We start from the raw sequence: 18112 nt of genomic DNA on the forward strand, positions 1-18112 counted from the left end.
TGTATATATGCACGTGTCACATATTGAGTATATAACATACTGAGTCTGTGTAGCTTTTCTTATATGTACATGTTTCTAGAGTTGATCACTCAGGATTGGACAAGCCATGCAGGAGGAGTTCATCAATGGAAGAAAATGATTGTCCCTCTCTCTGTAGCCATTAACCACCTGTAGCTCTTCATCTAGGAAAGGGACCATGTAGAATTTCTCCTGTCTGCTTTAGTGAGTGCACTGGTATCATACTAGCCTTGTTCAGGCAACCGTATTGTTGAAAGTTCATGCATGCATTTTCTCTGTCATGTGTAACAAACAGTAACAACTGGCATTCTGCGTCTCTGGCTCTTACACTCGTTCCTCTCCTTCTTCCGTGATTTCCTTGAGCCTTACGTGTAGGGATTTCACTGCAAATGTATCAGTTGTGGTTAGTCACCTCACAGTCACTTATTCTATCCATTTTGGCCAGCTGTAGACGTCTTTGTCTCCATCTGTTGCAAAAAGAAGCTTTAATAAGAGGTGAGAGCTTCATTTATCTGTGGGTGTAAGGATAAGTATTTAGAATATTGTTCAGAACTATAAGAGAGAAAGGATTTTAAAGGCCTAACACTAATTATTCCTTGTCTTTCCAATGGATAGCCTGAAGATACTTAGGGAGTATCAGCCATTAGTCATCTTATTTATTAGCACAGAAAAAGTCACTTCACTTTAGAAACTGCAAAGATTTTAAGAGTTGTATGTTAAGAAATAGACAAAGACCAAATGCTTGTTGTCAACACAGCTTTCTGTGGGTATACAGAACATTAGTTTTCCTTTCTAGAAAACAGAGATGTATTATTAATGGGGCCTGGTGTGGTACATACTTTTAATCACAGCACTCTGGAATCAGAAGCAGACAGATCTCTTTGAGTTCAAGGCCAGCAAGGGCTATAGGGTAAGACTCTGTAAATAAATAAACAAATAAATAAATAAATGAAAGAGAAGAAGGGGAAAGTAAATTAATAAGTCTGGACTATTTTCAGTTATTTCTCCTAATGATTATGAGACTTATAAACATAGAACGTAATATTTGGTACACAGTAAGCTTTCAACAAAAGATTGTATTGACTCTTTAACTGGTGTATTTCATGTTATCTTCCACTGTCACAAAAAAATTTAGTGCACCTGTGATAAAATAAAAATCCTTCAGTATAATATCCAAAATAATTATCATGACATTTTAAATGGCTCCTTCCTCACATTAAGTGAAAGTAGGTCCTGTTTCCTTTTTTTGTTTGCTTTCTTGCCTGTACTTGTCCCAAGTATAGTAACTTTTTTCAGTGATATATCCATTTTCTTTTTCAATATTATTTGCCCTACTTAGAACACCTTTCTTCTTTTTGGGAAGCATATGGATTTTAAAGGGTTTTTGTTTTTAAGACAGTGTCTTGTGATAGCGCCTATACTGGCTTCCAACTTAAAATATTCCCCAATCTTCCACGTGTTGGCATTACAGACATACATCACCATGTGTGGCCTATGTCAATGCAAAATGCAGCTTTCACCTCGAAGGGGATAGTAGTTTATTCTTGAACTAAATATGAGGGACCATGACCCAGCAACATGATTTCAGCTGCCTCAAATAGTATATTCCACCATAGAAGTGTTTATGTGATACTTTATTATTTACAAAATAAAGTCATAAATCAAGGAATTTACCGAATACATGTGGTGAGGACTGCACAGAAGTGAATTTCATCAGAGTGGGGGAAACCGCTCTAAGTGTCAGATGCTATCAAATGACATTCTTAACTTTGGATTGGTGGAAGCTTGGTAGGCTAAGAATACATTCTGTAATTTTTTCTGACAAAAGGATGTTAGGTCAGACACAGGTGGACAATGAATGCCTATGATGGACACCAAAAGTAGGCAGACATAATTTGGCTGTAGGTCTACAGTATTTTAACTCTCTACAATCAGGAAATTCTAATTAGTCATTCTGCCTTGCAGAATCTTTAACACTGGTGTGTCATGTGGTTGTAACCCTGTCCCATTCTATCAAGAGCTTGTTTACATGTAGTTCTATCAATTTAGTCTTGGTTCCAGCTGCAGAACTTGTCATCTTTGAGAACCCTTCCAAGACTTCTGACCCTGAATTGTTTAGCATAAATCCCATACTTCCCCCATCCTCATACTACATATTCTGTTGTAGTTGTCTATTACCTCATCTGTTTTCCCCCACCCAGTGCTTTGCAAATGTTTGATATTGAAAGTTCAAGGAATTTGGAGATGTAGCTATGTATTTATCTGCAGGAACATTAAAAGTCCTCAAGACAGTGTCCTTCTGTTACCACTTTGCACAATATAGGCACTTTCCTCCTTCAAAATATGTGCTCATGTTAGCAAAAATATTTTGAAATGTCATTTGGCCTGTGAAGATCCCAAAACAGAGTACCAAGCAGAATAGTTGTAAACAATTTTAGTTTATTAAATTACTAAAATAATTTAAAGTAGCTTTTAAAGTTATTTCCATGTGGTCCTTTATTCAGTTAATTATTCTTCCTTACTCTTAAAAACCAGTATAATGCTGAATTACATGCGTGTGTCTGGCTCATTTGTCAGGGCAAAATGAGTGCCAATGGCAGGTGGTCCTGGTTTCAAAGTTTAATCCTAACTGCCCCCTTCTTCCAGGGATTTTGTCTGTGTTTAGTTTGTTCTGTGGTTTGAGGAACAGTGTAGCCCACAATGGCCTCAAATTCCTGGTTCTCCCACCTTAGCTTTTCAAGTGCAGAGATTGTATGTGTATACTACTGCACTCAGTTTAGAATCTTTTGTGAAGGGGAGGGTGGCTTCTATTTGCTGGGTGCGTTGTTTTGAGACAGAACTCGCACTGTGTGTTGGCCAGGCTCGTTTGAAATTCTTGAACTCAGAGGGTCCACACTGTCTTAACTCCTGATTTAGATGCTACTAACATGTCCAACAATAGAACCTATTCATTTTTCCCACGCTAAACTGCATCCAGTTTCATGAACAATCATGTTATTTCAGACAGGACATGGGCAAACAATCATTAACAATATACAAGATCTTCTAAATTCCCTTCTTGTATGGACTACCAAGATCAGAAATCCAATGAACTGTTCATACTTTGAACAGGGAAAGGAGTTGTTTAATCTTTTACAAGCTGACTCTGACTTGCAGGAAATGAAATGAAAATAACAGAATGACCAGTCTGAAGATCCATAGTCTTCTAGAAAATGAACCACTGCTCTTTTGAGGAAAACCATCTCAGTGATGTCACTGGAAAGTCTGGATTCCCAACACACTGGCAAAACCAGTTTTAGGGGTCCAAGTCCCAACAGGTCTCTGTTTTTAGGGAGTTAAATCTATACTTGTTGTAGAGGGAGAGGAGGATATAAAAGTGTTGAGTTTTGTGGTGTGCACAAGGCATTTTGTGCCTAGGTGGTCACACCCATCAACATCAGAAAGTCCCTCCTAGGAACAAAGGACTCTTCCTAAATTAGCAGGGAAAGGTTGGGAGAGATGTTAGTGACACATGCCTCCCCTCCCCCAGAAAAAAACAATATAAAGCATTCTGTGTGATAACAACTTCAAAAAACCCTACAATTTTATAAACCTTGATTTTTAAAAACGTATTTCAAACAGTAACCAGAACTACAGAGTAATTAAAAATTAACACATTTTAAGCCAGGCAGTGGTGGTGCACATCTTTAATTCCAGCACTCAGGAGGCAAAGGCAAGTGGATCTTTATGAGTTGGAGGCCAGCCTGTATTACAAAGTAAGTTCCAGGACAGGCAGGGCTGTGACACAGAGAAACCCAGGGAGGGGGGTGGAAGTGAACACATTTCCCTTGGCATCTTCAGCTGTCTGTGCCTGGTATGTTTTGGCATCTGTGTTGTCTGCAGGACTGTTTCCATGCTTGCCAGTATCAGCTTTTCCTTTTGAGTGCCTTCTCCCCTTCTTTGCAGAGACCATTTTACCCTGGGTTCTGGCTTTGGAGGAACCAGGTTTTGTATTTCTTTTCAAGGCTCAGTTCAGTCTCTAGTACCAAAGGCGGGCAGGGGTGTGAGGGTGGGGGTGTCTTTTCTTTCTTTCTTTTTTTTTAAAAGACAGACTTGGTGACAAGTGTCTTTAATCCCACTCAGGAGGCAGAGAGAGATCTCTGTGAGTTCCAGAACAGCCAGGGCTACACAGTAAAACCCTGTCTAAAGAGAAAGAAAAATAGGGGCCTATAAGAAGTCTCAGCAGGTTAGAATACTTGCTGCATATTGCTCTGAGTTCTATCTTAGAACACATAAGATGGAAATAAAAATCTGACCCCTGCATATCTCCCTCTGCCTTGACATGTACACACATACACACACACAATAAACAAATAAACATAAAAAATAGTTTTAAGAACAAGAAGAAAATAAAATTTATCTTCATACTTTTTAAATGTTACCATATGTGGAATATTATCAGACTGTCTAATGTGAAATCCTATTTATCTTCAAGCTTAGAATTAAGCCACATACTCATTTCCCTCAATCACTTTGCAGTACACTATAAAGATAGGAGACATGTTTCTTGCTAACATGTTTTTTCTTCTTTTCAGTGTCCTCTCCATCATGTTTTTGAAAGTTTTATTTTTTATTTAGTTTTTATTTTAATTACATGTTTGTGTGTATGTCTCTGTGTAGATGTGTTTGCATGTGCCCAGGAAAGCATTGGACCCCCTGGAGCTGGGACAGGTAGTTGTGATCTGCCCAGTATGGGTGCTGAGAGCTGAACTCAGGTCCTTGGGAAGAGCAGTACATGCTCTTAACCACTGAACCATCTCTTCAGCCTTATATTCCATCATCTTACATTATATGTTATAGAGCTAGCAATTCTAATATTAGCCTATATAAAACTATATTTATAAAGGGAAATCTTTCTGAATAGTCACACTGATCATTTCATTATTAAATATGACTGAGTGTTTAGTATTTCTGGGTCTCTGCCCTTTCCATTATGTTCAATAACTAGGAAATAACTTTACTAATTGTTTCCCAATGATGATTGAATTTCTTTACAATAAACAGCTTGACTGTTTTCTGTTTGTTTTTTTTTTTTTTTGTTGGATCAGTTTTCTGGTGTATTGTTATTCATGTTTGCATATTTAAATGTGTTTTACAGGAGGATTTGTTGGTTTTGAGGAAGACAGTGAAATCTTTTTTGGCTGTTTGCCAACAGTGCCTATCTAATGTTAATACTCCAGTTAAGGAACAGGTAAGGAATTATTAGTTAATATTGTTCTATACTGACTATGATTAACAACCCAAATGTATTGATGAACACTTAGAAGATACAATGTTTCAAATTTTAGTACATATGTCTATCCATAACATATACAACCTAGAGTATAGATGTATGGATATTTTAAGTTATAAACCAGGCTGTATCTTCTATTCTTGTACTTTGACAAGTATATTCCTGTCAACTGGAGACTTAAGTTCAGATTTGGAGTTCTTGATTCCTACAAATTCTATGCTAAAATATTGAGGGTCTGGTGAGCTGACATCATAACTTGGGTTGACTTCTCACCTTCAGCTCCTGATACCCGAAAGAGCTTCATATGTATACATATGTATCTAGCTTCTTCATATGTATACATATGAATATGTCAGCCCATGTGTCTAAAGTATGACCATACCATAATCCTCTACGTAGCTACCTCTTGACCACCATGAAGCCAAGTACACATGTTGACATAGTGTAGCTATGCAAAAAAGCCTTTTACAGGCTTTGATGAGATAATCAGCTCCTTCTGGGCAGTAAACTCCTGAGTCTGTGTACTTGGAGTCTAGAAGTCAGCATTCAGATGACACGATCCCTTATATTCAACAGATCCTCCTTAAGGAGGGATACTGCATAAAGATGGTCAGAATGTGACCCAAGAAATTGAAGGGTTTTCCATTATAAAAACTTACAAATTATTTAATATACTTTGTACTAAGGAATTCTTTTATGTAAAACAAAATGTATAACTTTTTTGTTATTTTTTAATTGGGCTACAAAATAAGTCAAATTAAAAGATCTTCATCCTTCACAGTCTTTTCTTAACATAAACTGCCACAAATCTCTTCTTCCCAGGGTGTACATGATCTTCCCTAAGTCTTATTCTCTAACTCTCCAGAACCCACCATTGCTGCCTAAAATACCTTGCTATGGCCTGTTTAACCAAAATTTGATGTTTCTGCTCTGGTGTGTTTTATATCCAAAATATCCTGGGTTAAAAAGTATTCTCCCCTTGGGAGAGGCAGAGACAGGCTGATATCTGAGTTCAAGGCCAGCCTAGTCTACAGAGCAAGTTCCAGGACAGGCTCCCAAGCTACACAGAGAAGCCCTGCCTCTAAAAAAATAAAATAAAATAATTCTAGATTCTCTTGAAAGTTTCTGCCTTTATAAATAGTATTTAAGTATCTTAATACTTTTAATACATGTCACAGCTGTACAGTCAGAGCATAAGTTTCCATTGTTCTTGCTGGAATCAGATAGCCAGGTATGTAACTGTCCCAAAATAAATGCCAAAGTTGTCATCTTTCCTTTTAAGTAAGCTTTTAGAAATTTGGCTTTAGTGAATTATTTGGAGATTTCTGCACTCAGAATAATTTCACAAAATCAACTATTATAAAACTCATGGCACAGCTGGGCAGTAGTGGGGAACACCTTTAATCTCAGCACTTGGGAGGCAGAGGCAGAGGCAGGTGGATCTCTGAGTTCTAGGCCAACCTGGTATACAGAGAGAGTTCCAGGTCAGTCAAGGCTACACAGAGAAACCTCGCAAAAAAATAAAAAGACAGAAAGAAAACTCGTGGTACATTATTTTACTTCATCAATTAAAAAGTAAAAATTTTCCTATATAATATTTTGTCTTTACAGAAATTTATTGTGGGGCTTTCAGATACTTTGAAATTAATGGTTGAATCTAATTTTAATTGTATTTCGAAAATAGTTTATATTAGTTTTTTTAACTCTAAGTAGTAGCGTAGATTTTTAGTAATACATAATAATTTGTTGAATTGTAATTTATCAGATAGTATGCTAATTACCTGATTAAGCATTGTATAATAGAATTCTAATGTCATCTGTTAATAATCCTACATTACCAGAGTTGAACTTAACTTTTTTAAATTCAACCCAAAATATCTCAGTCTGCTGTTCTTTAGTAAATACATTCAACTTTAAAAAAAATAAAATTGGAAACTAATGTCTTCAATGTAACCACAGTTTAATGATAAAATTAATTTCATAGGTAGATAAATGTAAAAAGTTGGAACTTAAAAATTCTTATGTTTTTTTTTATTGTGGTATTGGTATTGAAATGTTGTAATTTAGTGTGTTTCCGATTTGGTTTGTAGATATTCCTATATTCATATACTAATAGATATTCCTAAATTCATGTACTATTTGGCTAATGAACTGACTCCCTTTGCATTGCAGGCTTTCATGCTGCTTTGTGATCTCTTAATGATTTTCAGCCACCAGTTAATGACCGGTGGCAGAGAGGGCCTTCAGCCTTTGGTGTTCAACCCAGACACTGGACTCCAGTCTGAACTCCTCAGTTTTGTGATGGATCACGTTTTCATTGATCAAGATGAGGAAAACCAAAGCATGGGTACTTATGGCTTTTGTCACCTTGTCAGCCTCAAAAGATAGCAGAGGTGCATGGGGTAAATCAATTCTAAAACTTAAGAGATGTTTCTGTTTTTAAAAAAAATTAAGCTGGGAGCTGGGCAGTGGTGGCTTTAAATCTCAGCACTCAGAAGCAGGAGGATCTCTCTGAATTCCAAGACAGTCTGGTCTACAGAGTGAGTTCCACGACAACCAGGGCTACACAGAGAAACCAGAAAACTGAAATAATAATAAGCTGAGCATGGTAGAAGAGCATGCCTATAATCCCTGCTAATTACAAATTCAGGACTGACTGAACTATATCATTCAAGTCCAACCTGGGCAACTTAGTGAGATCCTGTTACATAATTTTATATAAAAATGAAAGGAGAACTGCTGATGCAACCCAGTGGGTCAGTGTTTACCTAGCATACACTAGGCTATCAGTTCAAAACCCAGTGCTGTAGAGGAAAAACAAATCTAAGCCAAGCTTTATCACACACATCCTATTATCATTGTACTTGGGAGGAAGAGGCAAGAGGATCACTACAAGCTTGAAGAAATCCTTAACTACATAGCAAGTAACAGGCCAGAAAGCACTACATAAGCACTCTGCCTTTAATCTCAGCTCTCTGGAGGCAGAGGCAGTTTGACCTCTGTGTATGTTTGAGGCCAACCTGGGCTATATAGTAAAACCTTGTCCCCCAACTGCCTTTAAAAATTTTTAATATATTCATAATTTTTGAAATCAATAAGAATATACCAAATGATGTCTCCTTTCTTTAAAATTACCTAGCTATGGGCAGCGATGGTGCACGCCTTTAATCCCAGCACTCAGGAGGCAGAGCCAAGTGGATCTCTCAGAGTTCGAGGCCAGCCTGGTCTACAGAGCGAGATCCAGGAAAGGCGCAAGGCTACACAGAGAAACCCTGTCTTGAAAAAAAAAAAAAAAACTATATGGTGTCAATACTGAAAAATGATAGTCAAACTATATAGTTAAAATCATTCTGAGCCTGCAAACTGCTAACAAAAATTACAATGAATTATTAGTGGTTAATTGTAATTAAATGTTCATTTAAAATAGATTTTTGTTAAGTAGATTATTTAAGCTCTCCTAAAATAATAATAAAAGAAACATATATTAGCCCACACTTCTTAATACTTGTAGAATGTTCTATATTGGGCTAGGGGCATAGCTTATTGGTAAAAAACTTGTTTAGTGTATGCAAGGCCTCTGGGTTCAATATGTAGCACCACCAATATATATATATATTTTTTTAACAAAATATTTGAGAAATACTAAGACTATGGAACAGAGTATGTTTTGAGTATGTATTTATCTCAGGAGACAAGATATCCCCACTGATTTCAAACATCGCAAAACACTGTTTACAAAAAGAAAAGGAATATATATTAACTGTATCTGTGTGAAGAAAAAATACTAATCCCAAATACAAAATGGGCCAGGATATGAGAATGTCAATACACTCTATTATCTAGATCTTTAAGGGCAGCTTTCTCTAGGACTACAAATAGATAAAGCAGTGGGACCTAAGGCTCAAAATTTGAGGAAAAGACAGTATTTGTTATGCAAGTTTTTGATAGTTTTTACAAACATTTAAAAATTCATTTCACTGGGAAATGGAGATGGCTCATTGGTTAAGAGCACCTGCTGCTCTCCCAGAGGGGGCACCTGTACATATGTGGCATATAATCATATAGACACAAACATATACATATAATAAATAAGCATCATATATGTTTGTATATATGATTTCTAACCAATTATGTAATCAAATGTAGGAGAAGCACCAAAAATTAGCTATTACATTTCCATTTCTAAAAAAAACTTTTCATCCATACCTCAGAAAGTTCTTCTCTGGGTGAATATATTAGCAGCTAAGAATGAAGAAAATTGGGGTTGGAAAGATGTCTCAGTGGTTAAGAATGTGTATTGTTCTTGCAGAGGACATGAATTCAATTCCCAGCACCCACATCAGGTAGCTTACAACTGCTTGTAACTCCAGCTCCAGGGGATTGCCCTAACCTTAGGTACTGCACATATACAGACATACACACATGTACATATAAGTAAATAATAATAAAAATATTAAAAAAAAAAAAAAAAAGGACTGGAGAGATGGCTCAGAGGTTAAGAGCACTGATTGCTCTTCCAGAGTTTCTGAGATCAATTCCCAGCAACCACATGGTGGTTCATAACCACCTATAATGAGATCTGAGGCCCTCTTCTGACATGCAGGCATGTGTGCAGACAAAACACTGCATATATAATAAATAAATAAATAAATAAATAAATAAATAAATAAATAATCTTTTTTAAGAAAAAGAAATAGAAAAAGGCAGCTATAGTTGAAAGGTTCCTCTGGTCCTGCCTAGTCTGTGGTCCCATAGCCGCTTGGACCCAAGTAAACACACAGAGGCTTATATTATGTACAAACTGTAGGGCCTACTGGCTCAGGCTAGCTAGCTCTTAGAACTTAACCCATTTCTATTAATTTATAAGTTGCCACATGGCTGTAGCTTACCAGTACTTTCATATCTTGCTTCTCCTGGCGGCAGGCTCGCGTCTCTCCTCTCCTTTCTTCTCCCTGTATATCTACCTGGATTTCCCACCTGCCTCTAAGCTGCCTTGCCATAGGCCAGACAGCTTTATTTATCAACCAATCAGAGCAACACATATTCACAGCATACAGAAAGACATCCCACAGCAGGCAACATTTTATGATAAACACAACAGTGTATTATGATAAAAATATAGGAAAAAGCAATGTCTTTATCTATAGTTTCTTTAATCTTAGCACAGCTAGAATATAGGGATCTTAGTTCCTACTATTTATTCTGAAGTATTAAGCTTACTATTTTCACCCCATTAGAAACTAAATTGGCTAGGGTTGTAGCTCATTGGTAGAGCATTTGCCTAACATGTGCAAAGCCCAGAATTTGGTCCCCAGCCCAGCTGGCTAGAAAAATAAATAAATCAGAATTAATATTCAGCTAGTTTTCAGTTGTACAGATTCTCTGCATAAACAGACTAAGTTCATAACCACTTTATTTTCTGTGGCCAGAGGGTGATGAAGAAGATGAAGCTAATAAAATTGAAGCCTTACATAAAAGAAGGAATCTACTTGCTGCCTTCAGCAAACTTATCATTTATGATATTGTTGACATGCATGCAGCTGCAGACATCTTTAAACACTACATGAAGGTATTGTTTCATATTTTTCTCCTTCCTATGTAGTAGAGAAATAGGTAATTAAAATGAATGGATAACTGAATCTTAAGTCAATAGCTCTTACCGGTGTATTGTGGGTATAATTTTGTGATGAAGGTTCTCTTTGGTTAAATGTACTTAAGTTCTTTATCAGTCTTTAGTATTAATTATTCCATACAGTATGAGTTCCTAACACTTTTTGGCTTCTCTCTTTTCTATAAGCTCCTTTTCCTGATCCTGTAAAATCAATGCTCAGAACTATTAATGGGATGGCCAGACAGGCACAGAAAGGAGATAGCACTTCCCAGTGTATGTGCCTTGTTTTCAAGACACAGGGAGTGTTTTTTGCCCCTGTTCAGAATATTACTTGTGTCTTTTAGTTGTATCTTTCTCTATGTTTTTATATCACCGGATTCCAGTTTGGATGTATAGCTTGAGCAACTGTTATCCCAGTCCTAATTTGAATCTTCTTGTGCACTCCAGATCTGACTGACTTGTATGTGACTTAGTGGCTCCATATGTGCCTGTTGTGCATGAGAGACAAGCTCCATCACAGCACCACCAGAGAAAAATAGACCTTAAAATGACTTGAGACTTCAAAACAGTTTGGGATTTAGGTGTGCTCTATTAGTAAATAAATGAATTTATATCTATGTCTCTTACCCTCCACAAAAAAAAAAAAAATAACTCACAGTGAATCAAAAGCCTTAACTTGAAACCCAAATAATGAATCTGCTATATGAAAACATTTCAAGGGCTGGAGAGATGACTCAGGGGTTAAGAGCACTGGCTGCTCTTCCAGAGGTCCTGAGTTCAATTCCCAGCACCCACATGATGGCTCACAACCATCTATAATGAGATCTGCCTTCTTCTGGTGTACAGGCATACTATATACATGGTAAATAAATAAATCTTTTTTAAAAAAAGGAAGAAGAAAACATTTCAAGATCTAGGCACTGGTAAGAACTTTCTGAATAGGAATCAAGTAGAGGAAATTGCTCAAATTAGCAAGTGGGTAAGGACTTACTGTTAACAAGATTGTGCATAGCAGTCACCAGAGTGAAAAGAGCCTACAGAATTTTTAAAAAGCCTACTTATCAGATAAGGAATTATACCTACAGAACAGTAAATACCCAAAATCAAAACTGTCAATCAACAAATGGATCTGTGAAGTAAATAGATAGTTCTCAAAAGAAGAAACACCAATTAAAAATAAATATTTTTAAAAGTATTCAGCATACTTAACTATCTGGTAAATGTTAATCAAAACAACTGTGAGATTCCAGATCACCTTGATCAGAATGTGTTCATCAAGAAAACAAATGACACCGAATTCTTGCAAGGATGTGGAGAAAAGGGAACCCACACATATCATATTCACTGCTGATCAAGTATGAATGGTGCCTCCATTATGGAAATAAGTATGGAGGTTTTCCAAAAAGTTAAAAATAGAGCTACCATTTGACCCAACTATACCAACCATGGGCATATATCCAAGTACTCTCTATACTACCACAGAAATACTTGCTTATCCATGTTTCTTGCTGCTCTGTTCACAATTGCGAGGAAATGGAACCAGCCCAAGTGGCTATCAGCTAATGAATGAATAATGAAAAATGGCACATCTGTTCAGGCATGATGAAAAATGAAAATTTCAAGAAAATGGGTTGATCTCACAATTATATTGAGTGAGGTGTCCCTGGCTCAAATAAACAATGCTACCTGTTCTCTCATATGTTGATCCTTGCTTCTAAGTTTTGTATAAATGTGTATCTGATTGCAGGTATAGGTCATGAAACTAAAAGAGACCATCATGAGAGAATTGAGGGAAAGTATGCATCAAAATGCCATAATTCACATAATGAAACTTTGTACTTCGTATGCTAATTTAAAAAAGAGAGTGTCTGGTGTGGGGCTCATGTACTTTTGTATGTCTGTTTTTGTTTTTTTAGAGTAAGGTCTCACTACATAGCCCTGTCTAGACTAGAACTCAGAGATCTTTCTGCCTCTGCCTTCTGGTTGCTAACATTAAAATATGTGCTACCAGCCATATAGTGGTGGCGCACACCTTTAATTCCAGCATTTAGGAAACAGAAACAGATGGCACTTGGTGAGTTCAAGGCCAGCATGGTCTACAAATCAAGTTCCAGGACAACCAGGACTGTTACACGCAGAAACCCTGTCTCAAAAAAACCAAAAAGAAAAAATAAGTGAGGGGGGGGAGGTATATGCTACCATGCTTGCCCCTGCATACATTTAAGGTGAAGGATTATATAATTTTCCATCTAATCTTTGTTTCTTCTGGAAAATTAACTATATCACTCTATCCTCCAGTACTTGCCTAATGTTCTTCATTCTTAAAACACAGTTTTCATAATCTACAGATTTCTTAGGATTTATCTGGTCTGTGAAACCAGCTTGTCTGAAATAACGTGATAACTCCTGCTCTAATCCACTCCACTCATATTGGCTCAGATGCTAAACATTTGTGGTTATTCCCTGTGTGTGCGTGCATGTGTGGGTGAGTGTGTGCATGGCTCAGTGCATATGTGTACTGGGGCCTCACACACAAGTGGTCTACTGCTGAGCTGTATCACTAGCCCTCAATTTGTAACATTTTATAACGTTTTTATTTACTCCATGTTTGACCGTGTATATATGCGTGTGTTAGTTCGTGTGTGGCTCAGCATCTTTGTAGAAGTCAGAGGACAATTTGAAGGAGTCTGTTTTCTCCTTCCACCGTGTGGGTCCCAGGGCTTGGTGGCAGGTACCATTATCCAAGTGAGCCCTCTTTAGACCTTCAGTTTGACTCAGTCTCACTCTGTACCCCAAACTGGCCTGGGTAGAAACTCAACCACATATGCTGACTTTAAATGCCTGAGTAATCCTCCTGCCTCAGCCTAATGAATGATGGTGTTACAGGTGTAAACCACCATGCCCAATAATGGCTTTAGATAATGTGTCTTCCATCCTATTATGAATATTAAAGAGCTGAAACATAGGAGACAGTCAGGGGGATCATTGCGATGAGCTCAAGGCCACCCTAGTTAATATACCAAGCAAGTTTGTATCTCAAGATGAACAACAACAACAAAAATCATCAAACATATAAAAGAAGAATGAGAAAATGTTCTCCCTTATATGTATCACTCCCTGTCCTGGATTTTTTAGCTTTTTTATTAGTTATTTCATAATTTTAAATATCCAATCTTTAATGTAAACAATACCATTTAATTTTCATATTCTAGGTGAAGAAATAAAAACTATTATAGTAGTTTCTTTTTCTTTCTCCAGTGCATTCTTTTTTTTTTTTTTCTTTTTTTTTGAGACAGGGCTTCTCTCTATGGCCCTGGCTGTCCTGGAACTCACTCGGTAGACCAGGTTTGGCTTTGAACTAACAGATCTTGCCTGTCCCTGCCTCCCGAGTGCTGGGATTAAAGTTGTGTACCACCACTCAGCTTCACCACTACAGCCTGTCATGGAATTTCTTAATTCTAAAGTATGTTTCCTTTTTATCTCACAGTATTACAATGACTATGGTGATATCATTAAGGAAACCCTGAGTAAGACCAGGCAGATTGATAAAATTCAGTGTGCTAAGACCCTAATTCTCAGTTTGCAGCAGGTAAGAAATTTGGAGGGGAGGGTAGATAAAACTTCTCTGTGCTTATTATGTGCTACATGTCTTATTTAATTTTTAATACATAGTGTGCTTTGTATCTTAAATAGATGAAATGCTAAGGTGACTGACTCTTGGGCCAAAGGAAGTGTCATATTGGAAAATTTAAGAAATAATTTGCTGACCTGAGTTTCAGGTCAGCCGGGTGTACATAGCAAGCCCTAGGCTACTCAGGGATACAAAAGACCCTGTCTCATAATAATAATAATAGCTTTTAAAATTAAAAGTAATTATAAAAAGTATTAATTTGCTGAGCATGGCGGCATGTGCCTTTAATCCCAGCTCTTGAGAAGCAGAGGAAGGCATATATGCCTAAGTCTGAGGCCAGCCCAGTCTATATACAGTGAGATCCTGTCTCACTGTAAATATACTGTACATATTTGCATAAGGAAGATTCCCAATATAGGAATTTCTAGAAATAGTCTAAATGTTCATCAGTAGAGGAACAGTTAAATAAGCTGATACTTTGAAGTAGTTAATTTTGTTTCTCTTTTTATTTAGTTTTTAAGACAGTATCTCACTGTGTTGTCTAGATTGGGCTAAGGGATCCTCCTGCCTCACACTCCCAAGTAGTTGAAACTGGGTGCACATACCACTGTACACATTGAAAATTTTTGCAACTTAAGGAAACAAAGCAAATTTCAAGATAAAATAAGTATGGTACTACTTATTTAAAATCAGAACTGTATGTATAGATAATATGAATAAACTGACCTGGAAATGCTCAGATTTTTAGAATTTAAGGCTTTTATATGTCACTGTCTATAAAAAATTATAAAGTTTATGAATTTATAAATAATTAGCTACATTTATTTGAAAACCTGTGGAAGAACCATTCCCACTAGTTACGGCATAGGAAGGTCAGGATGTGCTACTGAAGAAGACGTAGAGATGGACAGCACAGCTGAGACAGGAGTTCTCTCAGGTAGGTGGTGTGATGAGTGTGAAGGAGGAAACCAAGAGTTTACTGATGGTTCCCAGAGACTCAAAGTGAAGAAAACAAATGGAAACACATTTCAGGACCTACACCATTGAGAAACCAGACAAATGACTTGGTGGCTAGCAGAGGAAAGAGTATAAAGAACTCAGGCTTGTTTTTATTTATTCACTTATTTTGGTTTTGGTTTTTTTTGAGACAGGGTTTCTCCATGTACTTTTCATGCCTGTCCTGGATCTCACTTTGTAGACCAGGCTAGCATTGAACTCACAGAGATCCACCTGGCTCTGCCTCCCGAGTACTGGGATTAAAGGCGTGCACTGCCACCGCCCGGCATCAGGCTTGTTTTTTTAAGATGCGGTAGATAAAGCCTTATATTATTCCTCTATCAACTATGTCAGGAGGGATGGCTTTACACGTCTGGACGTTTAGTACCCCATAATCCAGGAGGTAGATTATACAAGCCCAGTTTAGTGTCTAGATTTGGTAATGGGATGATAAGTGCTTTAATATTATTACTGCTCTGAAGTTTTGCTTTCACTTTGATAGAATGTATGCCACATAGGTAATTTGTAAAATCACCAACTTTTGACTGTATTTTGTTGCTAAGTTGAAATTATTATATCCTCTCATATCCAACTATACATGAATATTTAACTGATACCCTGAACTGCAATATAAATGAAAAAAATGTTCTGAACCTTTTATATCATGTGTTTGTAGGTTTATACTGTACTTCTGAAAATATATCTTCTTTCTCTACTATTTTAAAGCACCTTATGCCCTTTGTACTTTGTATATTTTTAAATTATATTACCTATTCTAAAAGTAAATAAAATTTCAAATATTTCTTTGCTGTAAATTTTTCTCTTTTTTTTTTTTATTTTCACCAGTTATTCAATGAACTTGTTCAAGAACAAGGTCCTAATCTGGATAGGACCTCTGCCCACGTCAGTGGCATTAAAGAACTGGCACGTCGGTTTGCCCTTACATTTGGACTGGACCAGATCAAGACCCGAGAGGCAGTCGCCACCCTTCACAAGTGAGCGAAACACCTCCTGTTATTCAGAAGGTTTACTGGAATATAAATACACAGCTGTTATTTGACCCATTTTTAAAGTGACGAATACAGAATTTTCAAACTCCTTAAACTATTAATGTAACTGGGTAGCAATATTTTACTTTAAAAAAGATTTCTTAAACCACCTGTGGGAGTTTTACACCATCTTCTATAGTATAAAGAGCAAAGTTTAACAACCTATTCTTTGGTCTGTGTATTTCAAAAGATGCAATACTTTTTTAAAAGCCCCCTGGTGAGCATTGTACCTTCTAAACCAACTAGGGACCAAGTGTCCAAATAGCTGAGCATTTGGAGAATATTCTCACCCAAAACACTACAGACACACACTATCCCACACACACAAATTAACAGGAAACCTTAGTTTCAGAGAGCTGGTTGGTATCATGAGTAACTCCCAGAAACAGATTTCCTGCCATTCCAGTTTCTTTACAAGGTTTTGTATTACCTTTAAAAAAATACATTGGGATATAGCATTGTTTCTTTGTAGCTTTTTTTCTTACAACTTAGAGACTTGTACTGTAAACAATAAAGTATATACAAATATCTCATTAAATTAGCATTATTTTGCCATATGAATTTACCATACTTTGTTCAAACTTGAGTAATGATTTCACTATGTTTCCAAATATTTTTATAATTTTTGCCCTTTGAGACTACATTATCTGAAAAAAAATTAAAATGTTATTTTCTTTAAATTCAGGGATGGAATAGAGTTTGCCTTTAAATACCAGAATCAGAAAGGACAAGAATATCCACCTCCTAATCTGGCTTTTCTTGAAGTACTAAGTGAATTTTCTTCTAAACTTCTTCGACAGGACAAGAAGACTGTGTAAGTTGAACACACCAACAGAAGTGATTTTAAAATGGCACCGTTGAAACTTTATTTTTTTTTAATCATTACTATTGATAATTTAGGCTGTGGTAGTAATAAAGACCCAGTTTGACCTGGAAGCTGTAATGTGAAATTAAAGTAGATGAAAATTATTTTCTTATTCTATAGTTCAAGATGTGTGAACATTGACTGGTTACTTTATCGACCCCATCTGTACTTTTACATTAATTTGGTTTTACGTCAAGATTAACCTTGTCTGTGTGTGCTGCAGTCCATCATTGAAGAGCGTGAGGCAGGAAAGTCCCCAGACCACCTGGGCTGTGTCTCGAACCCTTTGCTCCACTGTCATGCCGGAAATAAGTGGCTTTTCTTGTGGTTTTGTTTAAAAACAGTAAAGAAGTTTATCTTTTTCAGAATACTGATGATGAGATGTTGTAGGTAGAACAAAGTACTAAACTTCTAATGGGAATGCTACTATAATAAATGCCAAAATTTTTAAATCAATAGGAAGATGAATTAGTTGTAATAACAAATTTGAGTAAGCTAATGTGAATTTGTCCATTTTTCCCCTAGGCTTTCAAATCTGTCATTGTATAGTCATTTGTTCTTTATTTCTATAGTAATATTTCCTCATGGTCTCTGATTTGAGTATGTGTTCTCTCCCCCTCTCTCCCTCCCTTTCTCCCTCCCTCCCTTCTTCATTATTAAAAATTTGTCA

General features: G+C 36.7%; 1 protein-coding gene across 3 annotated transcripts in view; it reads left to right on the forward strand.

Moving 5' to 3' along the window:
* Stag1 (STAG1 cohesin complex component) overlaps nt 1-18112 on the forward strand; it is a 322127-nt gene that overhangs the window by 286108 nt on the left and 17907 nt on the right. For all 3 annotated transcript variants that reach the window (XM_076576916.1, XM_076576918.1, XM_076576917.1), the window contains 6 exons: nt 5156-5248; nt 7463-7637; nt 10720-10859; nt 14389-14490; nt 16375-16523; nt 17263-17391. In XM_076576916.1, coding sequence (XP_076433031.1) covers nt 5156-5248; nt 7463-7637; nt 10720-10859; nt 14389-14490; nt 16375-16523; nt 17263-17391 — 788 coding nt within the window. The remainder of the gene's footprint in view (nt 1-5155; nt 5249-7462; nt 7638-10719; nt 10860-14388; nt 14491-16374; nt 16524-17262; nt 17392-18112) is intronic.

This window comes from Peromyscus maniculatus, chromosome 7 (assembly GCF_049852395.1).
Source record: "Peromyscus maniculatus bairdii isolate BWxNUB_F1_BW_parent chromosome 7, HU_Pman_BW_mat_3.1, whole genome shotgun sequence".
NCBI classification, from domain to species: Eukaryota; Metazoa; Chordata; class Mammalia; order Rodentia; family Cricetidae; genus Peromyscus; species Peromyscus maniculatus.